Source organism: Haliotis asinina, chromosome 4 (assembly GCF_037392515.1).
Source record: "Haliotis asinina isolate JCU_RB_2024 chromosome 4, JCU_Hal_asi_v2, whole genome shotgun sequence".
NCBI lineage: Eukaryota > Metazoa > Mollusca > Gastropoda > Lepetellida > Haliotidae > Haliotis > Haliotis asinina.
The window spans coordinates 56,248,975-56,276,726 of NC_090283.1; the positions used below are offsets into that span (position 1 = coordinate 56,248,975).

The 27,752-nt window shown below is 38.9% G+C and overlaps 1 protein-coding gene and 2 pseudogenes across 6 annotated transcripts; 1 reads left to right on the forward strand and 2 right to left on the reverse strand.

Annotated features, from left to right (window-relative positions):
- Nucleotides 1-202: 202 nt before the first annotated feature.
- On the forward strand, nucleotides 203-3,303 carry LOC137281030 (putative nuclease HARBI1; annotated as a pseudogene).
- Nucleotides 3,304-3,444: 141 nt separating this feature from the next.
- On the reverse strand, nucleotides 3,445-5,233 carry LOC137282608 (nuclear apoptosis-inducing factor 1-like; annotated as a pseudogene).
- A 1,402-nt stretch (nucleotides 5,234-6,635) lies between these two features.
- LOC137282607 (monocarboxylate transporter 5-like) lies at nucleotides 6,636-21,746 on the reverse strand. 6 transcript variants are annotated; one of them, XM_067814385.1, is made up of 8 exons: nucleotides 21,171-21,241; nucleotides 19,545-19,662; nucleotides 18,702-18,875; nucleotides 16,602-16,922; nucleotides 14,001-14,144; nucleotides 8,585-9,583; nucleotides 8,276-8,326; nucleotides 6,636-7,572 (listed from the first exon to the last, which is right to left on the reverse strand). In XM_067814385.1, the coding sequence occupies exons 4-8, from the start codon at nucleotides 16,882-16,884 to the stop codon at nucleotides 7,508-7,510; spliced, it is 1,542 nt and encodes a 513-aa protein (XP_067670486.1). In that variant the 5' UTR covers nucleotides 16,885-16,922; nucleotides 18,702-18,875; nucleotides 19,545-19,662; nucleotides 21,171-21,241; the 3' UTR covers nucleotides 6,636-7,507. The 6 variants fall into 6 exon arrangements, with proteins under 6 accessions (XP_067670486.1, XP_067670481.1, XP_067670482.1 ...); XM_067814381.1 differs by lacking the exon at nucleotides 21,171-21,241 and adding an exon at nucleotides 21,520-21,715 and having other exon boundaries at nucleotides 6,663-7,572; XM_067814383.1 differs by lacking the exon at nucleotides 21,171-21,241 and adding an exon at nucleotides 21,520-21,683 and having other exon boundaries at nucleotides 6,663-7,572; nucleotides 19,545-19,676.
- Nucleotides 21,747-27,752: the final 6,006 nt, after the last annotated feature.

The window sequence follows — 27,752 nt, forward strand, 5'->3', positions numbered from 1 at the left end:
TAGCTAAGTCAGAAACATAAGTTCGTATTAAAACTTGAGTCGGAGGTTAAGTCGATCATAAACTTAAGTTCTTGACCGCTGTGCGTGCGCATCGTTGCTAATGGGAATATAGCAGCAACGGAAAACTTCCGATGGAACTCTTTAATGCAAGAAAATAAAACGTGACGTCAAGCGGAACGCAGACGACAAAGAATCTGTCAGCATGGCCAAGACCGATACTAGCAAGAAAGGAAAACCCAACTGGCATAAAGAAGAATGTCTGCTGTTAGCAGAATTGGTGAAGGAGAGGAAGACTGTAATAGAGGGGAGATTCGGACCGGGTGTGACTTCGGCAAACCGACATGAGGCGTGGCAGGTGAGTGCATTCAATACGTTAAAGAACGTCTTATCAGGATAAATTTGTTAACATGTATTTATGTATAATTACCCCATGAATTGATGGTACATTGTACAATAGGGAATATATACGAACCTTCGACATCATCAATTAGTATAGAAATTTACGAGCACTATTTAATGCATTTTATCAATTTTTGTGTAAACTGATTTTTTTAAAAATGGTTGGTTTGGCAACAATTCCCTCCTTGTAATATAAAGTATTATGCTGTCAGTAAGGATTGTTTATTTACAGAAATATTCCATACATTCTTCTTTATAGACCTAAAGACGTTTGCTTCAAGTTATAATGTCCCTGAGTAATGGTACACAAATACTAAATCAGAGAAATCATTAATCATAATGAAAAATTACTTTTACATTAATTTGAAAATTGTCATGTTCTCTCCTGAAACAGAAGAATGCCAAAACCAAATTTGTTATTTTCAACCCAAGGATCCAGGTAATATTAATCCAAATGTTGACCAATTTTTGTCTTAGAAAATCACAGACACCCTCAATGCAAATGGTCACCAACAAGGAAGCAAAGAGGAGGTCATTAAGAAATGGAAGAATCTAAAGAGTGCCGGCAAAGGTGCTTACAGCACTTTCAAGAATTCAACAACTGCAACCTGTAATTCAATGCGCTACAGGGAGCAGTTGGCAAGGACTCACTGGGGCGGTATTCATAAAAGAACTTAAGTCAGAAGAACGTGTTTCACTCTTTCTGACTTAAGTTCTGTGATTTTACTTAAGTCATATTCATAAAGCAGCTGTGGCTTAAGTTTTGGCAATTTCTGGCTTAAATCAGAGGACTGGGCAGGGGTAGGCTTAACTAGAAGGTGTTTGACTTAAGTCAGTAAACAGCAATGGCTGCCTTAGCGAGGAGGCGTCGTTCATTTTCAACAAAGAAGGCCAAGTGTCGTTGAATACAGTGATGAAGAACTAATTCGGCGATACTGTCTTGATGGGAATGGCATTAGATTCGTTGCCAGTCTAATAGCGCCAGACGTAGAGCCTACAACCACCCGTAACCTCGCACTGGATGCTACACAAAAGACACTCATCACACTGAGGTATTTTACCACCGGAAAATTTCAGTTGTGTAATGCGGACACAGCCCACAAGTTCCAGAGTTGTGAATGACTGCATACGAAGTTTGTCATCTGACAGGATTGTGAAACAGTTCGTTTGCTTCGCCCTTCAACTTCGTGACATCAGGCGTCACCAGTCAAACTTTTATCAGATTGCACACTTTCCCGGAGTTGTAGGGGTGATCGATGGAACACACGTTCTGATTCAAGCTCCAACAGAAAACGAAAATGAGTTGTAAACCGGCATAATTACCACAGCATCAATACACAGATCGTCTTCGATAGCGAAGACAGGATGATTGACCTTGTTGCTCGGTGGCTTGGGTCGACACAGGATTCACGCATATTGACTAACAGCGATCTCTACCAGTTATTCGACGGCAATGTTGTCCCCATCGGATGTCACCTTCTCGGTGACAGTGGTTACCCCTGTAAGAAGCGGCTACTAGCCTCTTTCCTAAGACCATTTGCTTGACCACAAACAAACTACAACAGGTACGTCAACTTCCGTGTACAGTTGCCGATTGCAACATAGAGTGGTGTCCCTTGTATTTACCTCGCATAAACATTGGGGACTCGTTGTCATTAATTATTACAGAGCATATTCGTTGTTACATTTAGTCTGGATAACCAAAGCAGTTACGGAAAAATACAAAAACAGTGTAAGTAACATACGAAATTTGTAAAAGGATATATCCAAAACGAATATATAATGATGTATATAGATAATATAACCGTAATCAGGCTGTAGGCTCTTTATGAGTATGCTGAGTAATAATCCATCAAAATAAACTATGTTAATGAATTGCTAGTTATTGTTAATTTTCAGAGTTACTTACTGAATAAATGGCAGTTTACAATGATGAGATAAACAGTTCTTGAAGTGCTGCAGATTTATGTACAGGCTACTGTATTATGTTGTTTTCATAACCCAGATCACATAAAAGGACAAGGAGCACAATTGAAAGGGCTATTGGCCAACTGAAGCGCAGATTTCCTGTTCTTCATGGGGAAATCAGGTTAAAACCCGATGAGCCTTGCAAGGTAAGAAAAATATAATAACAGTTATGTCTTTAGCACACTTTACTTGCTTCATGAATTATACAAAAAAATGACAAGGTAACAAAGCTGAATGGCAAAACTATGAAGAAGAAATTACAGTTTTGCAGGATGTATGTTTAATTGCATGAGGATCATTCATCAAACTGTTTAAGTATGTACAAGTATTGTACATGTGAACAGCTGCATTTTGGTGTACTGGTTTTTTAAGGAAATGAAGGCATTTTTCACAGCTAGAGTCTAATCATTTATTGAACACATGTCAATAATCTTTTCAATGTTTCAAAATTGTTTCACAATACATCAATTCATATGTTTTCACAATACATCAATGCATATGTAAACAGTTATTTCAACAATATGTATTACTTTGCAAAATATATTTTTGAACAGTTGACTGAAGTATGTGGCTACATTTTCACTAGTTGTTCTAAACTTTTGATGGGTAGTGTATGTATAGAGTAGTTCATCATCTCAAATTATATATTGCATGGCCTTGCCTTAATTGACTTTTGAATGTAATTTCATTTATCCCTAACTATATCAGGTGATCATAGCATGTGCTGTCCTACACAACATATGCAAGGAAAGAAAAATTCAAGTACCATCCACAGATGGGAATGATGGATCTGGGAGGCAGGATGGGCCTAATGGAGGTGTACCAGGGATTACTACACCAGTGGCTGCACTGAGATACAGGGAACATTTCGCCTATACACACTTTCCTTGTAGGAAATTAGGATCTTATTTCATAGTGTCTGAGTTTGGACTATAAATGGTAGATTATGTTCTGTTAAATTTAAGTCGCACAATACTTCTCCTTTCTAACAGAATCTGTTTTATCCATATATTAAGAAGAAAATGGAAGCATGTACATATGTCCAATGTTCAACAACAACATTTATGGCAGTTTAAGTTAATTCAGTTTCATTATCTTCTGTTTTAGGTGCTCCTTTTCCAATTTGAGGCATTCTATTTCTAGTTGCAATTTCTGCTTTAACAGAGCTTCAACTGTGGGGCGTCCTGTAGCATTGTGATGGATTGCTGGTTGCTCCTCGGGACCCACTGTCGCTCCCTCTGGCTGTGGATAGGGGTCACACATGGCTGCATAAATCTGTCTACAAAAAACAACATTTATATACATATTGTTTCTGTTATAACTGGACTTGTTTTATGTTATTACAAGTCGATAAAATTAATAATGGAAGTTGTTCATTACATTTATTACAATAGAGAGTGCACATATGCCACACCAACAGTGTGCGATCACATTTATGCACAAGTTATGTGATCATGTTCTAACCAAAAGGTACTTCATATCATTCATGTTTACCTTTCATCAGCTCGTACCAAATCAAGTACGTACCTGCAGCATTGTCAACTGACCCAGACACACCTGTCAGTGCCACGTTGTCCTGGCCTAAAATATCAATGACAGCATTGGTCACTGGGCTGACTGGTGTTGGGGCTGGTCCACCTCCTATATTAAAATTTAATCACATTCATTAACTTGATATATTTTATGTAAAATAACTTCATATAGATATCCACTGGAATAAGAAATAGGACAATCACTGTTCCATTCAGTTCTGGATCACATTTCTTAAAAAAATATTACCCTTCACAAAAGAAATACGACAAATATGCAGAGAAGATTGTTACTGAATATTGATCCATCAGAATTACTTCTTTATCAAGAGATCGTTATCATTTAGCACCTGTGACACATATACAGTATTTTTGAACTGAAGTCGGTTACTGGCCTGTTCCTTTAGCCATTCTGCTGAAGTCCTAATATTTTTGTTTTGACTGACTCTTTATGTTCTTCCACTTTTTTTCTACCTCTTCCTTAGTTCTGGGATGCAAACGAGAAGAGTTGAGGGTTGCTGTAATAACCTGTTGATCTGAATGAAAATTGTCAACCTTTATTATGATATATATGAGTTATCTGCTTATGAATTGCTCTCTCACAGCCATAACATGTTTGAAATCAAATTACTGTTTTACTATTGTGACCAAATAAGAGGCAGTGCATTTGGGAGAAAGTATATCCTAGTTTTTAATTGTCCATACATTCTTGGCATTGTATTAAAGTTTATAAATCGATCCCACACTTTTGATGGTAATACTTAAACAGGTATCACTTTAAAGCTTTCACATTAAATTTTAGTACCAGTTCTGCAAGCAATGAATTGTCAGTAGATAAAACAATCCAAACATTTACAATTATTGAAGAAAATATATGCTGTAGCCTCATCACATTATTTGTATGAGGTCATCTTCACTTAGAAAACACTTTTCGTTTATACATGTTCCTTACCTTCGTTGTGTGACTTCTGTGAATCATCAGTCTATTTCGGCTGTATGTTTCTCCAGTGTTTGATGAATATTTGTTTGTTTCATAAGACTACCGTCGTAACTCAGGAAAGAAAAGGGAAAATCGTACATATATTTCATATAATTCAAAACAAATAAGATCAATGTGTGGCGCGTAGTCTAAGGCATTTCTGTATTCTTGACTGCAATTTGACAGTCGAACCGAATGTTTACATTATCTGCCACGCCTCTTGCCGCTTCGCCGATGTCACACCCGGACCAAACTTTCCTTCCAGCACACTGGCGTTTGTTTTGACGAGTTCTGTCAATAGCAGTACTTCGTCTTTGTTCCAGTTAGGTTTTCTCCTCTTCGCTTCTGCCTCCGACATTTTCTTTGACAATGTATAAATACCGCAAGCGCAGTACCGTCAATGTGTCGTCTGCCGTAAATAACCAACGGGAAATCCCCCAAAAGCGATTTTCAGACCTTTTTGTAAAAGAGTTCCACCGAAAGTCTAAAAATAACTCGGAATCACCCTGGTCATCATGCGGGTACACACTATGGAAAAAATGTTGTCTTTGGAAACTTAGCTAAGTCTCTGACTAAGTTGCTTTATGAATATCAACTGAAGTCTCAGACTTAGCTAAGTCAGTTTTCAAAAACTTAAGTTTGGACTTAGGAAAAATCTTAGTTTCTTTATGAATATGAACTCTGACCTAAATCCAAAAGAAAATGTTTGGGGAAAGTGTCAGTTAGAAAATTCTGCCAAATATTACTGAAATGGAAAAAGGAGTTGTCGGATATTGGGACAGCATGGACCACGACTTTCTAAGATTAGTAGTATGCCCCTCCGCATTGTAGCATGCATTGCTGCCCATGATGACTGTTCATACGCACTATTAACATTGTCGTTGTCGCGTAAGAGACCTTCAATCCTGGTTATGCTTCCAGGTAAGTAGCATGACGTATTCTCATCAGCCAGGAATTCCACAGGCTCAGTATTTACATTATAACGTCTCATTCCAACTGAAGAAATATATCCGAACAAGCATCGTCGTTGGAGGAGAATAAGACCCAGACAAGTTAAGAGGGTAAGCTGACATGGAATGGCCAGGTAAAAATTCTGGAGCGCTATCGGCATACATACCAACAATAGAAGACATAGTGATACCTTCAAACTCATCAAACAGAGGCAGCTGTCCTTGGGGAACGAGACCATAGTCAAGCACGGATCGTTCAGTTTGACTGATACACGTGAAGTCGTTATTTATACCATTTCTTCCATTCAGCATTCAAAAGTTGACGTCTACCAGGAAATCTGTCAGATATCTTCAATATGGTACTCACCGTAGTGGACTATATTACGTATTGGCAGGGAGTCTACACCATCAACCCAATCAGAGTTGTCTCCCTTTCTAGCGTTACTATCCCGCACACTTGAACAATACCTTCGGTCCGGTTGCAATACACTTGATGCAAAAGACTCTCTAAGAATTCCTCTTGGTCTCTGACATGGGGGAAACCAAACGGGGTAAGGTAACAGACGGCTAAAACCACTTTAAAATCTACTGATAGGTGAGAATATCTACACCATAAAACATCATCAGAAGCATGATCAACGATATCACATTTAAAATGTTCAAGCAGTGACAATTTCCAAAGAGGACTTAGTTGTGAACATGCTGATTGGATGCTAACTGTTTAGTTGATTGGTTAACTTTTTCATCGACCGACGTTACGCAACTACTTTCCGCTCTTCTCCTGACCATAAAGGCAATTGAGGTCCATGCAGTAAGTAAGAAGTTGTCACTCATAAAGTGGTATGCTTCGTTGTTTATTTACCATAACAGCGACCTAGCAACAGAATTTGAGATAGTTTACATATGATCAGCTTAAATGTTGTTATATTACTAATTATAAGTGTCATTACATTAGCCTCTGTCAATGGGTTAAGTCACATTAGGTTATAGATAGATAGGAATGAGTGACACTGCAGTAAGTCATGTACATGTAACTAATTCATCAGCGGGTTTTTCAAGGGACCCGTGTAAATGGCGTGAAATCTATAATGTTTGTATTTATTCGTTCATGTGAAAGAATCCAAACATTAACATACTCAATCATATATATTTTATGTAAGGGAAAACACCGTCTCTATATTAAATCGGTTTCGATTCAGATAGGCCCATTTTACATTAACTTCTGGGTCAAAGATGCGTCTTGCTGTTAGTGTATTATAATTCGGAAATTATTTACCGTTTCACTTACTACCTTTTTCATCAGATGTTTTCATCAGATGTTTTCATCAGATATGCCTCGCTACGTTCTTGGCACCAACAGTTACTGACGTTGTGTACAACGTTATAATCATGCACTGTAATTTGATAACAATCATTTGACCAAGTAGTTACAACAAGAAACATGGTCATCAGTATCTCCCGCTACAGTGCTGTGTTCCTCTTTGGTACCATCCACCAGGACATTCATGTCCTGAAAACACATAACAAATTTGGTTTCCCTTTCTGTGTCAGTTCTTGAGAAGATCTGTCCCCATCATTTCGGACGGACGGAGGGAGGTGAGACCAATATCCTTCTCCAACTTCGTTGCGAGAGATAAAAAACATGATAGATATTCATACAAAGTTCAGATTAAAATATCAACTTATGCTGGCTTCTTGGACAAGGGAATACACAAGGCGAAGAAGGCACTGATGATGAAGCAGGCACCTGTAACAAAACAATGAACAAATATACACAGAGTTACAAAGATATGTCTTGTGTCCTCCTCTGTGACATTGCTGATATAATGCTGAAACGGTGTAAAGCTGTACTCCCTTACTATGAAATATGTAGACAGCAATGAAACTGATATTGGCAAAACATTTTGTACTGAAACAAGCGAATGCATACACATTAAGTATATACTTACAAACAATAACATCTGATGCTTTCAATGGAAACGTGTTGTTTCTAAAAATATGTACGATTGTGGTTTCCTCATAATCTAATTACTTATCTTTACGAGAAATTAAATGTAACCACTTGCTTTGTTTGTTCAGCACTCTTGAACATGGAAAACGAAGCATACAACGACATGGATGACATCTTGATTGTTGCACAGAGCAGCCTTTCGATGTCTGTTCTTACAATGTTATCCAACTAAAAGTGACAACGGTGTGTTATTCTACATCGAAACGTCTTTTCAGTGTCTTTCAAGCTGGCATCCACCAAACTGTATGCTTCATTAACGGTTTATTATGCGGACAAACAAATGGGACAGGAATGTTGAGGTCTGAACAAAATACATACTACACACTTACTCTCATACTTACCCAAAACATTACTTACATCTGACGGGTTGCATTAAGTAAATTTTACTTGCTTCCTTTAACTAGTATGATACTTAATAACGGTGATCAGAATTACCTACCTGCGAAAAGAAAAGTAAAGTCATACACTCCGGTACTTTCATAAATAAGACCTGAAACACAACGTGGTGGGTCTTCATGTAACATATGGCTCAATTTAATGACAAAACAGTTCATGGTCTTGAAAAAAATAAAAGCTTTAGTAGTATACACCAAACTACATATTTGAGCATTTATGCACGTTTCATGATTGGTTCATACCATCACGCACCAGTCAGATAGCGGATTACACATTAACACAGTTATTAAAGCATCATCGTATCAATCACTCACTAATTCACGGAGAAAATATAGGTTCAAAGTTAACCTACTTGCAATAGGTGGTCCAACCATGTTTCCGATTCCCATGCAGAAGGAACATACACCAAATCCAATGGCCAGTTTGGAACGGCTTATCAGCTCAATGCATATTGGACTAACCAATGTAAAAGATCCTTGACCGTATGCACCATACAGGACACTGAAAATCATCTGGAGACTGTACGTATGTGAGAGCACAGGGAGTAACAGGAGGGACACCCCTGACATTCCTTGTAGTCCAACGTGAAGGATAATGCTTCCAATAGCTGGATCAGAAGCGGCAAAACCAGTCAGCAGTCCGGAAAAAATCGCAGGCACACCCATGACAGTGAACAAATTTGCAGACTGTGCAGGTGTACTGCCTTTCAATTCAGCATAATATGGTAAATGAACCATGCAGGCTGCATCCCCAATAGCCCAGAAAATGATACTGAGCAGATAAAAGAAAAATCCATTTGAGCAGAACATGTTTACACACTGAGGTATGATCCTACTCCGTGAGTTTTCAGTTGCTAAATGCAAGTTGTCTTCAAGCAGAGATTCTGCCGTTTCATTACCGTTCCCTGGACTGTTTTCTGCAACGCTCCGAGGCGAATTAGCTGGAGAACAACGGTTCTCGTCATTCTGTTCAAACTTGTCGGTTGTGTCTTCAACAATTAGAGCGTTATATTGTGATTGCGTCTTCATTGTAGGGTCTCCTTGTGCATCACAAATCTCCCCTGTGTCGTCCTGGTGGGCAAGATCTTTTGACATTGACTCCTCTTGCTTCAGTATAGACGAAGGTCGAATTAGAGCTCCAGCTAAGCACACATTGAATGCAATGGCGCCCCAAATAAGCAACGTGCCGGATAAAGTGTACATTTCTAACAGCTGAATTGTTAATGGTCCGACTGCCAGCAGTGCTAGTGCATTTCCAGTTACGCAGATACCGTATACTACTGGGAGTCTTTTCTTGAAGTAGTTGCTGGGGGCCACGCCACTGACATTAGCAGCCAGACCACAACCTAAGCCTGTGGATATAGATGCATACACCAATGAGATATTACGTTTAATACAGAATAACCAACGAGGTATGGGTATTTACGGAAAATGCCTCACGAATGTATGGTTTCAGTACAACGCTTCGTTAGCAATTTAGACAGGTCTAGCCATAAATTAAACTCACACTTATTCTACGATTAATATATGGTGAGTTTAGGACTTGTGTACCCTCTCAATACGGACAATAATTTTAGAGTACTTTCACCCCTCTTGAGGATACAGCCACTAACTTGTTACTAATTCAAACTTCCAATCATAAAATATTTATCTATGTACAAACCATTAGCATATATCAAACTTCCAATCATAAATTATTTATCTATTTACAAACCATTAGCATATATCAAACTTCCAATCATAAAATATTCATCTATTTACAAACCATTAGCATATATTAAACTTCCAGTCATAAATGTTTTATCTATTTACAAACCGTTAGCATATATCAAACTTCCAATCATAAAATATTTATCTATTTACAAACCATTAGCATATCTTGTTTTTGTTTTCAAAATGCGATAACTAAATGATAACTGATATTATGAAATAAATATTTCATTGTTCGTGATTAAAAATTTAAGTTATCGATTGTGATTGAATATTCAACAGAGTCGACGAGCAAGACATGATCCTGATTTTCTCATCACAAGAGATGTAAGACGAAGGATCCTCACCGCGTTCAGTAAAAGGTGTGTGATGACCTCTCCAAATCAGGGCCTGTTGCACAAAACTCTCGTAAGTCTGAGATCTCGTAACTATTCTAGTAGCATTTGCATCTCCTATGTTAGAATATACCAGATATAACCAATGCAAGCTTTTATGCATTTAATATATCTATACCTACTTGGGTGTTGTATTGCTTCCTCAGATCACGGATATAAGGTCTAACGGTAGCTTTACAACGATTGTATGGAAGGAGAAGTGGTGTTACAGATTTTTTGCTAGCTGCCTTAGCAGCAAGTTCATCCATTGTATTCCCAGAAATGTCAGCATGGCTGGGTAACCAACTAAAGACGAGTAGTAAGATAATTGTATAATTCAATTATTTCAATTACAAGTGGAAGAAAGCACGAAAGACAGTCTGAAAAATTGCTATATTATTTATATTTAAGGTCTTGTACTATATTTAAGCGGCACTATGTATATGTGGCATTTTCTTCAGCTGAGAAAATTGAGCTGTGACCCTCTATTCTTGTAAATAATGTTCTGGATCCAATAAGAGTGGCACAAGCAGCAGCGCCACCACCCTTGGATGCATATGTAGATATGGATTTACCTTACCTCACACATAAAACTCGCTGTCTGATTGAAAAGAATAGAAGAGCGCTCAGCCAATGTACCGCGTGTACAAGCGAGGTGCATTGCAATACACCCCGCTGCCAACAGCAACTGATTCGGTACTTCGTGGTGGTTACTTTTTTTTATCTCGACTGACATTAACCTACGCATGATGCACGGAAATTACCGATTTTTGCGAATGCAAATCGATGGTTTTCTTGTGTCGTCCGCAAAATCTAGCTATGACTACAAAACATTTGACTCTCTTTCCAAGAAACAAATTTTGACAAAACGTTCAAATGTTGTCCCTGTGAATATTAAGAGGGGGAATTAAATCGCGGTGACTTTACTAAGACAATACCTACTGGGAAAACCAGCAAGATGCATGATTCGAATCGTTTGATTCACACAAGTTGGTTGAAGTGTATGGTCCAATACCCATGCTTTAAGCAGTTCAAAATTAACATTGAGGTGTTCCCCAAGACCACGGGGACCACGGGTTCAGGTACTCTCGATGTTTGTTTATGTTCCCCTCGTGACCACTGAAAAACCTATAATGTATGCATTATATACTAAGCATCAAAAGAAACGTCAGTAGATATTCCAAATTTGACAGGCACTTTATTCAATTCATTACAGAATGTGATACAATAAGTGTATGGAAAAACGGTTTTGTTTACAGTTTCTACACACATTGATGAATAACTAACCAGCATTTCATTGGAATACGTTAACGTTTAATGTCCAAACAGAGTCCTGACTTCAGTACCTCGTGTGACCACCACGAGAGGCAATGACCGCAGCACAACGTCGAGGCATGATGAATGCCATGGGCACCTGGTTCCACACTCTTAGGAAGGCTTGACGCAGTAAATCAGCTGTGTTTGGTCTTGGGATGACGTCATTCAACCGCCTTTGAATTTCGTCCCAAAGGTGTTCAATTGGATTTAAATCGGGACTTAGGGCTGGCCACTGCATTACAATGACACCATTCTGCTGTAGGAAGTCCCGTGTAGCCCTTGCAGTGTGGGCTCTGGCATTATCGTGCTGAAACACGTTGTTACGGTGACGAGCAAAATGTGGTATAACGTGGGGTCTGAGGGCTTGGTCAATGTAACGCGCTGCTGTGATGCCGCCTCCTCTTCCAGGACCAAGATTCTGGAATACCACAGGACCAACTCTCTGGTTTAGGCCAATTCCCCCCCAAACCATGATGCTGGCACCTCCCCATGCGTCCCTTTCCATCACACACACGTCTGCGTAACGCTGGCCGCGACGTCGCCAAATTCTTGTTCTGCCATCTGCCGTAGAAATGCAGTACCGACTCTCATCTGTGAAGAGAACAGTTCTCCACTGTCTGTGTCTCCAGTTTTGACGGTACTGGGCAAACTGTAGACGTTCACGGCGATGACGTGGCGTGAGGATTGGTCCACGGTAAGGTCTACGGCACTGAAGGTTACTGCTGCTAAGACGTCGGCGTACAGTGGAAGTGCTGAGCGGTCGCCCATATGTCCTAATTGTCTGACGTGCTGTCTCAGAGGCCTGTTGGAAAGGAGTCTGTACGTGGCGTCGCACAATGTAGCGATCTTGACGTCTCGTGGTGACCCTTGGTCTGCCGGTGCGGGGACGGTCGTCTGTGGTGTTGGTGGTCCGGAAGCGTTCCTGAAGCCTGTAGATGGTCCGAACATTAACATGGAAGTGGTTAGCAACGGCTTGGGCAGTGTGACCAGCTTCTAGTCGTCCTATGACTTGGTTCCTCTAAGCTGACGTAAGACGTGGCATCCTGCTGCCGTTTTGACGTTAATGTTTCAACCAAGTTTGGGGGTGCATTTTATAGGGCTGCATCAAGAGAAAAGCACGTGCAGCATTTGATGCATGCACTGCATGCAGAACACCGTACCCTCTTCATGTTCATGCTGCGTTTTGGTGGACCTTTCCTGGGTTCGAATTTGTGTTTGGAGACAAATGGTTTTTGTCACGTAAAGCTTGATTTTCTGACCAAAAAATACAATCACAACATTTCAGTTTTATGGTCGCAGTAAGGAAACTACCAACCTGACGTTTCTTTTGATGCTTAGTATATTTAGAAGAAATAAGAAGAATGGAAGGAGATATATTTTCTTGTTCGGTAACAGCATCAAAAATATTATTATTACAGGCACTATTAGTTTAGCACACGGAGAGCGCACATTATTTCCATGTTATTGCTTGCATCGAAACAGTAAATGTGAAGGCGCAATTTTTGTACACAATCCATCATGTAAGGTAATCATTCTCAGAAGAATTTACCAGTTATGTCAAAGAGTAAACATTTAGGAAAAAGCGGTTACTGAATGTTTAGCAATGTAATGTTAATCGGCTGTAAGTTCATTAAACGAACCCCCAAACAATTTTATTCTGAGGCGAGCGTGAATCATAGAGTGCTGCAGAACCCTTATTTGTACAAATTGGTGTGTAGAAAGTGCCCACTTGATTGTGTTTATGACATGTCCTCATTTGCATGTGTGTCTCAACAGGCTTACCCCTTTGTCCGGCTGTATCAGACGTACCCATTTGGATGTGTGTGTATATGAGGTGGACACATTTGTAGTTGCATTTACAAAACCGAAAGGTCCTCGATTAACAACGCATGGGTTAGATCAAATCGGATTTTTTAACCCATAGGAATTCTTTAAGTACTAATTCAAATTCTTATTGAAAATATCTGCTCAAACTAGTGCCTCATGTTTAACACATGGCCCCATGTGTGTGTGTGTGTGTGTGTGTGTGTGTGTGTGAGAGAGAGAGAGAGAGAGAGTGTGTGTGTGTGTTTGTTTGTGTGTGTTTGTGTGTGTGTGTGTGTGGAGATGTCATTCGGGGCAGTTGCGGTCATCGCATGGATTCCGCCATCTTGGTTTGGTGATGTCATGGGGCAGTACATTTTCGATGCACACGTATATTGTGTCACCTCGGAACTGTGCTGGTCTCCTACTTCTGAGTTTCAGATATCGTAACTCGTTGATGTCGTCAGAATCGACCATACACATTTGAAGACTGTTGATCTGAGATCAATTTCTGTCACTTTTCATTTTGATTTTAAGTTTGCACAACAGGCATGTTGATTCTTACCTGTTATGACTCCGAAAGTAAGGATCAAACCAGTGACAGTCCTACAAAAAGATGCAGCTGTCAGTCCAAGAAACATCAGTATACCGCCCAGAATCCCTGCCCGTCGGTTTCCAATTTTGTCTTGAATAATTCCTGCCAATGGTCCTGAAAGAGTCATTTATTTATTTGTTGGTTCCCGTATTGACAGCACAATACAAAGGAAACACTTGACACGTTTGGCTCTCGAAACCATGGAACAAATTTTCTATTTAGATCTCATCGAGGAAGATATGTTAATATTGGTGTCCGAATTTCATTTCCAACATGTTTAAACTTTGAAGGAACCATGTATTTCTTTCATCATACTACATCCATGAAGGAACCATGTATTTCTTTCATCATACTGCATCCATGAAGGAACCATGTATTTCTTTCATCATACTGCATCCATGAAGGAACCATGTATTTCTTTCATCATACTACATCCATGAAGGAACCATGTATTTCTTTCATCATACTACATCCATGAAGGAACCATGTATTTCTTTCATCATACTGCATCCATGTAGGAACCATGTATTTCTTTCATCATACTGCATCCATGTAGGAACCATGTATTTCTTTCATCATACTACATCCATGAAGGAACCATGTATTTCTTTCATCATACTACATCTATGAAGGAACCATGTATTTCTTTCATCATACTACATCCATGAAGGAACCATGTATTTCTTTCATCATACTACATCCATGAAGGAACCATGTATTTCTTTCATCATACTACATCCATGAAGGAACCATGTATTTCTTTCATCATACTACATCCATGAAGGAACCATGTATTTCTTTCATCATACTACATCCATGAAGGAACCATGTATTTCTTTCATCATACTGCATCCATGAAGGAACCATGTATTTCTTTCATCATACTGCATCCATGTAGGAACCATGTATTTCTTTCATCATACTACATCCATGAAGGAACCATGTATTTTTTTCATCATACTACATCCATAAAGGAACCATGTATTTCTTTCATCATACTGCATCCATGAAGGAACCATGTATTTTTTTCATCATACTACATCCATAAAGGAACCATGTATTTCTTTCATCATACTGCATCCATGTAGGAACCATGTATTTCTTTCATCATACTGCATCCATGTAGGAACCATGTATTTCTTTCATCATACTGCATCCATGAAGGAACCATGTATTTCTTTCATCATACTGCATCCATGAAGGAACCATGTATTTCTTTCATCATACTACATCCATGAAGGAACCATGTATTTCTTTCATCATACTGCATCCATGTAGGAACCATGTATTTCTTTCATCATACTGCATCCATGTAGGAACCATGTATTTCTTTCATCATACTACATCCATGAAGGAACCATGTATTTCTTTCATCATACTACATCCATGAAGGAACCATGTATTTCTTTCATCAAACTACATCCATGAAGGAAAGATGTATTTCTTTCATCATACTACATCCATGAAGGAACCATGTATTTCTTTCATCATACTACATCCATGAAGGAACCATGTATTTCTTTCATCATACTACATCCATGAAGGAACCATGTATTTCTTTCATCATACTACATCCATGAAGGAACCATGTATTTCTTTCATCGTACTACATCCATGTAGGAACCATGTAAATCTTTCATCGTACTACATCCATGTAGGAACCATGTATTTCTTTCATCATACTACATCCATGAAGGAACCATGTATTTCTTTCATCATACTGCATCCATGTAGGAACCATGTATTTCTTTCATCATACTGCATCCATGAAGGAACCATGTAAATCTTTCATCATACTACATCCATGAAGGAACCATGTATTTCTTTCATCATACTGCATCCATGAAGGAACCATGTATTTCTTTCGTCATACTATATCCATGACAAACTTTAGTAAATACGCTGCACATTTTCTTTTCTTTTCTTACTGTAATGGACTTCAAGATGGGATTATTTTGTGGTTTGGCATCAAACGCTGAAGAGCAATGTTTCAAAATAGGCATGATCAGCCATTAATGCATTACGTGAGATACCGAACATATGCCCCTTATACCCACACAATGACCTTGAGTTAAGTATGGCAACGACTGACGTTGTTTATGAACCACACAGATTTGCATGGTCAAGTCATTGCCGATCGCTTAATTGCCCAACCTACCTAAAGTACCTACATGTACAATACATAGTTCCTATTCTATCTTTATATACTCTTTAAAAAGAAACGTCATATGATGTTTTGGAGTGTACTTACTATGCACCTATAACTGATTCAAACATAACAGCATTGGCCACTTACAGTAAAATCATCACTTTACTAATTTCCAAAACATGATTGACGCACTAGAAAGTGGAATAAAGAGGAATAATATCATACGATAATGCACATTTGCTCTTCATGGTGAATGAGGCATCAAGCCTCGGGTTTGCGAACAACTGAATACATCGTAATGATAAGAACTGCCTTCTAAAACGCGTTTGCCACACATTTAGTTTAACATTGAACCTGAATTCCTGCTCTGTTCATCTGCCAGCTAAAACGTATGGTTGCAAACCTGAAGTAAGCACACTTACCGCACATTGTGAACGTTCCAAGCAGTGTTGAGCCCACCCACGATACTTTGACCAAGTCGTCATCAACTTCTTCCAGAACAGCAGGTGTAATGACTCCAACTGAAGTGTTTATACATCCACCGATCACCTCAATAGCAAAACAAGCAACACAAACCACCCATGCATACCCACCATCAATGTCCTTTCTTTGACTGTTCATGGTTTTATTTTCAAACTGACATCCAGTGTTTTGTCCCTTATTCTTGAATGTGTCTTCTTCCTCAACCGCGAGGACGGTTTGCATCTACCCTGTATAGTATCTCTGGCGTGTCAAGGAGGTTCCTGAAAAATAAGCCGTATGCATTCCTCAAATATTAAAGGGATACGACACGTTTGGAATAGTGTTAATTATTGTGTGTTTTTAAACATTCATTTGGTGATTTGCATTTAGATTTTTGGACGTTTGAAAATGTTCATATCTTCATGCTTAAATAGCCCTGCCCTACCATTAACGTGGAAAATGTGTTATACATCTAAACATATTGAAAGTGTTGACATTATTGACATTAAATACTTCGCACTGTACTTTATAACGTACAACGGACTTCACTGTATGGTAGCTAATGTCGAGCTTTTATGTCAGTAGTTTCACCGTTGTATGTTTAGCATGACGCTAGGGACACTGATACTCTTGGTTCAGAAAAAACATGATTGGGATCAAAACAATTGTGAGAACAAGACCTTGAAGTGAAGACTATGTACATTTAAGTTTCCCCAGAAGACCAAACCCACAATGAAGCCTACTTGATATGGCGTATTATATGCATAGTGAACTGGGCGCTGGGTTTTGATATCAGTTTACAAAATACATACACGCTTACAATACCAAATATTAAAGTCCGTTTACGTCTATTTTATACATTCTAGATCTCCACAAATTGATCATACGAAATGCATTCATTGCTTTCAATTTAAACCACATTACGGAAGAACATATATGTCGTTTCTTGAGCATATATTTCAAGCACTTAGCACTTACGTACACTGATGCACATGCATAGGAACCAAATATTCAACACCTTATTCCAAACATGAGGCAACAAAAGCAAATCGACTGTTTCACACAGTGTTAAATGTTACATGTTTTGTGTTTAGAATTCACCAGTTTCACCCCATATTGCAAATATGAGTGAGTGAGTTTACACTGCTTTTAGCAATATTTCACCAACATCACGGCGGGGGACTCAAAAAATGCGCTTCACACATTGTACCCATGTGGGGAATCGAACTTGGATCTTCTGGGTAATGAGCGACCACCTTAACCAGTAGACTACCCATCGCAACTCCAAACAGGATGTACCATTATGTCTAATGTGCGATGTAACATTTCTACCAATAAACATCAGTGAATTAACAAGCATTCTTCCAAGTTGTATTTATCACCAGTTAAGTTATGTCACATCAGGTTTATACCGGGAATAATCTTCACGCCTGTAAGCTGTTCGTTCATTAGTATAAAACTTGTATGGTGTTCATGCATAACTATAAAACACGTGAAGGTCAGGATTCCAATTTCAGCAACCCAAGTGTGTACTAAGAGACCACAAAAGGGATTAGATAGTCAAGCTCACTGAACTGGTTGTCAAATGTCATCTTATCCCAGTTGTGCTTTTGAAGTTGTTTACCGAAGTGTCTGGTCCTGATTTGATTATTTACAGACAGCCGCCATAAAGCAACAACCAACAAATCAACAAGCAAATCAGTCATTCAGGTGTTTATACCATGCCAACACGAATGTATATGAATCCAATGCCTTTACATCTGTACGGATATAAGCGGTCTAATACGTGTGTGTGATAAACTGAACTAAAATGTATCTGACCATTGACTGCTAGACTCTTCTTTGAACAATCAAGCTGTCACTGCTGTTACCTCATTTTACTACAAGTTTACGAACCAGATAGCTCGAGACGAGGGTGATCTCATTTTCTCCGAGTACCTTCTTATTGCTGTGCCTTGCACTTTGAACATGCACTATGCATGAATGTATATTACATACAACTGGACTATTGTTATAATCTTTAACCGTGAAGTGAAGTGAAGTGTAGTGGACAAACTTACCCCTCCTGTCCTTGTCGACTGTGGTGCAGCGACGTATCATAACCTTGGTTAGTCCACTGCTGGGTCAGATGAGATGTGCGCATGCCAGCGTTCCCCACTGCAAATTACTCATCCTTTGCTCCAATTGTGCAAGCTGTGTCGTTCAGAGGGAATATAATCCACTTATCTAATTTCCTGTCAATTTAAAGAAAGGTAAGGAATGTGCCGTGAATAATCATGCCGTCATTTTATCTAGATGCTCAGCTCGAATCTTGTTGACCTTTTTCCACAATTGTATGGAATCCAGCTACATTGCCGTTATAATAGGATTGACATACGCTCAGTCAATCTCATCTCTGTAATAAGTCGTTGTGCTATTTCATTGCACGTTTTGGAGCAAAATGTTTGTTCGTCCCTTCAATCTTGAAAGATGAAAGTGGAAGTAGTAGTATTATATGTATCTTTTTATGCCATGAGTAAAAGCAAATGTGAAAAAATTGTAAAGATGCCAAGTGTTCCCAAAGTCCTTTTGCACACGATGCTCAAAGCTGTTTAACACATTTTATGCGAACACAATTACTGAAATGTAAAGGAACCATACTTTTAATGGATACATGCGGTGCGGTGTCCTAATTCAGACGACCACTCTCTGTTAATCTTAACATGTCACCTGATAAACAAGATCACATTGATACTACTCAAGAGGACTTCACGACAGAGAAAGAAGTACGTGCACACGCTAGCATGGCATCCATGTCCTTGTCACATACACCTTCTGAACACCTCAGCGTTGGCCAATGTCAACGAACAGGTGTGATGTGCTCAGTGTACAAGTGTACGTCTGTTTAATGTGTTATCACATACCTGGATATCATGTGTGCAGCAACCTTAAGGTTCCAGGTGATTCCAGGCTCTCATGCATGTCAAGTAGCATGGTGACATAACTTGAGATCGGCAGACGGCAGTGTGCACTGGCAAGAGACTGGATGACATGCTCTAGATTCATTTGAATGGCAAGTAGAGTATCGTGTTACTGTCGAAATTCATCAAACGTATGCTCAAACATCTGACTATCGACGCCACACCCCATGTGGATGCATAGATAATTAGATAAACAAACACCACAGATCACAACAGACATCACGCTTGATCCTTCAGATACATGCTTCAGTTGCCAAACTCCATACAAGAAAGACCCTCCTCATTCCTTACCTGCGCCAAAAGCCACAACTTACAATCTAGTGTCTACTTGGGACAGAGAAAAGAGGCTGACCGAGGTCTGACAAGGAAGCACAAATGATCTCTCACATACAAACCTTAGTCTCCATTTCCCGGATCGTAAAATGTATCCCGGATCGTTTCGTAAACGAATGTGGCACTAATGTCATAAACACAACATGATAACATGGTAGAACACATATCCACCGTGATATAACATCGTGACCATGTTAGAAACACGCAAACGAGCACTTAAATCAAGGCCCCAGGTTCCATCAAAGAAATCCCTGTACACCTGAACTACGAAATCCTTTCAACAATCACATACGATATGAACTAAACCCAATATGTTGTTTCATGTGGCGAAAATTCACTGAAAGGTTTCAATATTAATGTTGTGTGTATGTTAAAACACGTCCGAGTCCAATGTTTTTCATTTCCCTATATTTCTTTCACCCTTGTTTAGTGTGCCGTGTTTGTTTTACATAGGGGTCTTTTTTAAACATAAATAGCTCATTGAAGAGCTCATTGTTTTCCCAAAATTCTTTCCCTTTATGCCTGTTCATACACCAATTTTTATAGCAGTGTAATCTACCATGTTGACTCATACCTTCCATCAGGTCTTCGTGCTTTCAGGAGAGCAAAACTTTCTCATGAATATTGATAATAGCTTGTTTCTAGATTGTAATAGGTTTTATTTTCCCGACGCTGTTTTACAAAACGGTGTGAATATTAATTTACTGTTTATGATAATATTCAAATAAAAAAAAGAACGGTCAACATCAGAGATATGACATCCCATTTGAGTACCTGAATGCGACAACACTTTATCACTGGTAAACTCCTTTCCACACACAAGGTGGTGGGGTAGTCTAGTGGTTAGAGCGTTTGCTCCAGTTCGATTCGACGGGTAGTGATGCCCATTTCTGGTGTCCAAACTGTGATATTGCTGTGACATTGCTGGGATACTGTTGTGATATATTGCTGGGATAGTGCTGGGATAGTGCTGTTATAGTGTTGGGATAGTGCTGAGATATTGCTGAAACCGGCGTAAAACCGCTGGAATGTTTAAGTCTCCTCACTGAGCTAATACATCGCAGTTCAAGTCCTATTTCTGGGTTATGTACAAGTGTACAAGACAGGGAGAACAGGAAAGACCCTTCACATAAACACCTCAGTTCCGAGGCCCCACATCAACTACAAATTGACACTGACGTGCCTCTGTTCCCATACCCCATACCAGACAACACGTAGGAATTGACACATACATACCTCAGTTCCCTTATTCCAAACCAGACAAAACCCAGCCCACACTATATAGCAGGTACAATCTGTGACATTATACCTTATTTACCGTACATCACAGCAGACAGCAGATTGACCCGTCGCACATATTTGTTATCTCTCACTCGTCATTACATGTAGGTCAAATAAATACGAGGTTACACAGACAAACACATACACTATGCATACATCGAGAAAACCTTGAAGACTCAAAGATGAATGTACAAATTATGTGATATATGCGGGTATGTTCTGAAAACACATCTATTCAACGAATGTACACTATACTAACGATAGCAAATCAAAAGAATATGATTATAACGTTATTAGCACTCACAGTCAGAATGTTTACTACGTCGGTACGACCGCGTGCCCAGACAGAACTTGTAATATGAGGCTGCTAGGTCACTTCAATGCACAGCAACAGGAGAAGTTAAAGGCGTGAGTATACATGTAACTCAAGCCTTTTGAAACTTGCACTTGATACACAAACAATTGTGTACTACGTTTGTCAATGCACTGTCGGTACATTACCACTCACATATAAGCATGGATCTTGATAACGGCATTGTTATCAAGCATATGCATGACTCACTATGCACTAGGCCAGTAGAAATCGAACTGAAAATAAAATAACTTCGACACTTGAAATATGAGCCAAATATTGTAGCAATTGTTCACATGGGTCTATTTATAAGATGAAAAGTTTGGTTTGTTCAGTTTCCGGGATTCACTGGAATTCAACGTAGGCAAATTTACTTTAAAACCGACAGTAGTCGAGTTTAGAAGTGGTCAAGTCAGTGCAGCAAAGGTTTACAAGTGTCATTATCGGGATAGCGGTAGACTTTGCTGATGATGTTGCAGTGACAGGTTCTACTGAGTTGATGTGTGCATCCAGTTGATGTGTTGAAATCGAGGATGACACCAGGATTCCTGGCACTCTCTGGTCGTGGAACATCTGTGCCGCCAAGTGAAAGTGATGGAGAAGCAGTTTTCAACTTTATAAACTGATGTTTGGTGCTGATGTGTTCTCCTCATTCGAAGTCGGAACATTATGATGCCCAGACGCACCTTTTCCACAAATCATATATATCTCCTTGAGGGGATGGTTCTCTGACTATTAACTTCTAACTACATTTTGCCATGTATATTGGGATTGTGATGAAACCAAACCTTTCTGGAAGAAACTTGAACAGTGGATTACAAAACGTATCCAATCACTTAATGTGATAAAAATGGTTTTGTTATTTAGATGAGAACTCATTACTGAATTACATAATCTTATTTGCTAAGAGCTGTATATACAATTGCTCTTTAATGAAAACAATTCCAAAAGTTGACAATTACTTAAGGTATACTGAACGTCATATTTACCACTGAAGCCAGAAGAAATAATACAGGGGAAAACCTTTCAGCCAAATTGTCTCCTTTTATCCCTGGATTTAACCATGAATGACTATTTAACCAAAAGCTATTACTGATATTTACTATGCTTAATGTACTCTATCTCTAAGACCCGTGAAGGTCCCGGGTAAGAATAGGCTTTCAGGAACCCATGCTTGCCATAAAAGGCAACTATGCTTGTAAGAGGCGACTAACGGAATCGGGTAGTCAGGCTCGCTGATTTGGTTGACACGTCACCGGTTCCCAATTGTGCAGATCGAAGTTCATGTTGTTAATCACTGGATTGTCTGGTCCAGACGTGATTGTTTACAGACTGCTATACACCTGGAATATTGCTGAGTGCGATGTAAAACTAACCTCACTCACTCACTCTATCTCTATTGAGCCCACTAGCTGCTATGTACACATATTCCTCTACGTGCATGTATTCATCGTGTTTTTGTAAAACAAGAAAATAATCAATTAATAAGTAAATATATTGCCTACAAATGCTTATTTACAGTTGGGTCCAAGGACGGTAGCGCTGTAGCTTGTGCCAGTCATTGGCTCCAGAACAATATCCTCTAGATTACCGGATAATAGCTCACATCTGAAGCAAACGCCATATTAACGGCTCTTAAATATATTCAAGGACATCTTAAAAATAAACAGTATTCAGACTCTCGCCTAAAAACCTATCATATAACATCCACATTTATAGAAATTATTGCATTGTATAATGATCCTGAGTGAGTGAGTGAGCTAAAATTTAACGTCACATCGGCAATATCTCAGCCATATCGTGACGAGAACATCTAATATCAAAATTAATTATGTGTCTGCTATAAAACCTGTCAACGACGGACAGTAAAACAACTAGAATATCACAAATGGAATTAAAACTAGCATGGAAAGTTAAAAATAACAACACCATTTGGACAATACACTATAAAATCAGGCTATAGATCGCCAACAACTGAAGGTAGATCACCATACTAGGACCATGGGGACTTACAGTACTTTTGCTACCTACATGGACCCTAGTTGGATTTACACCATCCCTTCAGCCGCTGGCGAGTGTACAATATGCTAGCCACAATTACAACAACACGAATACTACGATTAAAAACAGTGGTAGACTTAAATTTACTATCAATGTTTTTGGACTTACGTACCCTCTCAGGAGGACAATAATTTTACAATACTTCAACCCCCTTTGAGGGTACAGCCACTAACAATTCTAGTTACGAATCCAAACTACCAATTATTAAAATACATCTTTTTACAGAAACATATTGCTCAAAATTCAGTCAAAAAATCAATTTCTTTTAAAAAACCAAGAATTAAGTGAAAACTAACGTTGCTAAAAAGATCCTTCATTGTTTTAACTGAAAAATACATATCCCTTGTGATGGAGAATTCAACACAGTCAAGCAGAATATGCTTGACTGTAACTCTCTCATCACAAGGGATACAGAAAGGAGGATCCTCACCTTTTAACAGGTACGCATGAGTATATCTAGTGTGTCCAATACGACATCGTCGTAGAATAACCTCTTCAAATCTGGACTGACAACCCAAGTGGGTATAGCCAATGTAAGGTTTTATCTCATGTAATTTATTCATACCCACTTGGGTGTCCCACTTCTTCTGCATCAGGTCACGGATATAACATCTAATGGTGGCTTTGTAATCAGTGTAAGGAATAAGCAGTGGTGTCACAGATTTGTTGAGTGCTGCTTTAGCAGCAAGGTCAGCCAATGTGTTACCAGAGATCCCTACATGGCTGGGTAACCAACAGAAGACGATGTCGTATTGGCCAGTAGCAAGATCATTATACAATTCAATAATTTCTATTAAAAGTGGATGTTTACAAGAAATATTTTTAATAGCCTGAAGGCAAGAAAGAGAGTCGGAGTAAATTATATATTGTTTGCGTTTAGGGTGTCTCTGAATATACCTAAGAGCTGTCAATATGGCGTTAGCCTCTGCGGTAAAAATAGAACTATTATCGGGTAATCTAGAAGATATTGTTCTGGATCCAATGACAGTGGCACAAGCCACAGCGCCACCGTCCTTGGACCCATCTGTAAATAAGGATTTATAATTGCTATATTTATGTTTCAATTGATTATATTCTTGTTTATACTGTAATTCGTTGGTTTCTGATTTTTTAAATGTCGTTAATGTTAGGTCAACTTGTGGCCTAACCAATTGCCAAGGAGGAGAAGAAAGAAGACGGGAAGGAGCTATATTGTCCAGCTCGATGCTAGAGGCTGCAAGAAATGGCTTAATTCTGAGCCCAAGAGGCGGAACAAGGGAAGACTTTTTGGTATACATATCCTCGTAGAGAGGATTAAAGACACAATTAAATGCGGGATTAGACTCATTTGAAGCTAATTTTGTAATGTATTGTAAAGATAGTTTTATACGACGTAAGTTGAGAGAAGGCTCATCAGCTTCGACGTATAGACTGTCAATAGGAGAGGTTCTAAAAGAACCAAGACAAAGTCTTAGGCCTTGGTGGTGCACAGGATCAAGTAGTTTTAGGTTGCTTTGACAAGCTCCACCATATACGATGGAGCCGTAATCAAGTTTAGATCGGATCAGTGATCTATATAAGTGAAGAAGGGTAGACTGATCCCCTCCCCATTTTGAATTTGAAACAACCTTTAATAAATCGAGTGCCTTCAGGCATTTGGCTTTAAGGGATTTAATATGCGGCAAAAAGGTCAAATGTGAGTCAAAAATAAGTCCCAAGAATTTAGCCTCCTTGACCACTTTGATTGGGGTACCACTGAGAAATAGTTCTGGGTCCTTATGGGGTTTGTATTTACAACAGAAGTGTATACAATTGGTTTTTGATTTAGAAAATTTGAAGCCGTTTTCAAGACACCATTTATCTATTTTGTTTAAACACAGCTGCAGTTGCCGTTCAATAGTATGCATATTTTTACCACGGCAAGAAATATTAAAATCATCCACAAATAAAAATCCATCTATTAAATCGTTTAAAACTTTAGATAAACTGTTGATCTTGATGCTAAAAAGAGTGACAGACAAAATACTGCCTTGTGGAACACCCTGATCCTGATTGTAATGATCAGACAGGGTAGAACCCACGCGCACTTGAAATTGCCTGTTATTTAAAAATTTGGCTATGAATTCAGGCAAACGACCTCGCAAACCGAAATCATGTAAATCTCTTAAAATACCATATTTCCAGGTTGTGTCATATGCTTTCTCAAGATCAAAAAAGATAGACACAGCATGTTGTTTATTAATCAGCGCATTTTTCACAAATGATTCTAAACGCACTAAGTGATCGACAGTACTTCTGTTTTTACGGAAACCACACTGTATATCTGTGATAAGGTTATTAGTTTCCAAGTACCAAACTAGTCTATTGTTTATCATGCGTTCCATGGTCTTGCAAACACAGCTAGTTAGTGAAATAGGTCGATAATTGGACGGATCCGTATGATCACGTCCAGGTTTAGGTATTGGTACTACTATGGCGTCACGCCATGAGGGAGGAAAGTTACCCGATGTCCAAATATCATCAAAAATATTTACAAGAGTTTCAAGGCAGGATTCTGGTAAATGCTTCAAGAGTTGATAATGTATGTTATCAGCTCCTGTAGCAGTATCATGAGCTTGATCAAGTGCAGTATGGAGTTCATGAATAGAAAAAGTTTCATTATAATCTTCCCCATTATCTGAGTTGAAATTAAGAGTTTTCTTTTCTTTTTCTTGTTGATACTGCTGGAATTTAGGTAAATAATTAGAAGAGGAAGAATGTTTAGCAAGGGTTTCGCCCAGTTTATTTGCGATATCTGATTCATCCGTAAGTAACTGATCTCCATGTCTAAGATGATGGACAGTAGATTTAGCACCTTTACCTTTGATTTTCTGGACCATGTTCCACACCTTGGACATAGGTGTCCGAGAATTTATTTTAGATACATAATTTTGCCAAGATTGGCGTTTGTTCTGTTTAAAAGTACGCCGCGATTTAGCATTTAAAATTTTAAATTTATTTAAATTATACACCATAGGATGGCGACGGAAATAATGTTCTGCTTTTTTCCTTGCCTTCCTAGCTTGTTTGCACTCATCATTGAACCATGGTTTTCGAATATGTGGAACTGCAGAGGACTTTGGTATACACTGATCAGCTATGGAGTTCAATTCATCAGAAAAGCATTTAATAGCATCAGGAATGTCAATAAACCGTTCTTGTTTAAGGTTTTCAACACACAGTGTTTCATATAAAGCCCAGTTAGCCTTTTTAAAATTTCGCCTTGATGATGGAGGAACATCAGATGGAGTTACAGAATTTAGTATAGTAGGAAAATGGTCACTTCCACAGAGGTCATTGTGGACTGACCATTCAAATTCATTTAGTAGTTCTGAATTTGTGAGTGACAAGTCGAGAGCAGAATAGGTCCCTGTCCCAGGGTGTAAATATGTGCTAGAACCGTCATTATATAAGCATAAATCGTTATCGGAACAGAACTCTTCTAATAGTTTACCTTTAGTATTCGTAGTTGTACCGCCCCAGAGTGGGTTATGGCCATTCAAATCTCCCATAATAATACACGGTTTGGGAAGTTGATCGTATAAGGTTTGAAGGTCGGTTTTCTGAAGAGGTGTAGACGGTGAGGCATACAAAGAACATAATGTAAGAGTAACATGTAAAGTGAGTCGGACGGCAACTGCTTGAAGATTAGTAGTGAGTGAAATGGGGCTATGGATAACATTCTGCTTGACTAAGATTGAAGATCCTCCAGTGGCTCTGTCACCCTGAGTTGAGAAACAATGATAAGCATTGAAATGACGTAGCTCAAAAACATCTGTCTGCTTTAAATAGGTCTCCTGCAGACAGACTGCTGACGGCGTACAATCCTGGACCAATAACTGTAACTCATTATAATTATGCCTTGGTCCTCTGCAGTTCCACTGTACAATATTGTGGGAGTAAACTATCTTTTAGGGGGGTTTATTGGGGATCTACCCCGTACCTTTTTGGTGGGCGACAAGCTGTGTGCCCTAAAATGGACATTTTCGGACACGTCCATGTCGTCAAGTGATCCATATTTGTTGAAAAGTTTAATCTTATTTTCGGACCCTTTTGGGGCTCTGCCACTTTGTTTTTGGGAAGAATCCGGCTTATGTTCACTTTTG

Excerpts from the sequence above, each read along its gene's own strand:
- LOC137282607 (XM_067814385.1), bottom strand. The coding sequence starts at position 16,884 with ATGCAAACCGTCCTCGCGGTTGAGGAAGAAGACACATTCAAGAATAAG. Across the intron at positions 9,584-14,000 it reads TACTTTCGGAGTCATAACAG|GCTTAGGTTGTGGTCTGGCT; the intron begins GTAAGAATCAAC and ends CTATATCCACAG. Across the intron at positions 7,573-8,275 it reads CTTTACTTTTCTTTTCGCAG|GTGCCTGCTTCATCATCAGT; the intron begins GTAGGTAATTCT and ends GTTTTGTTACAG.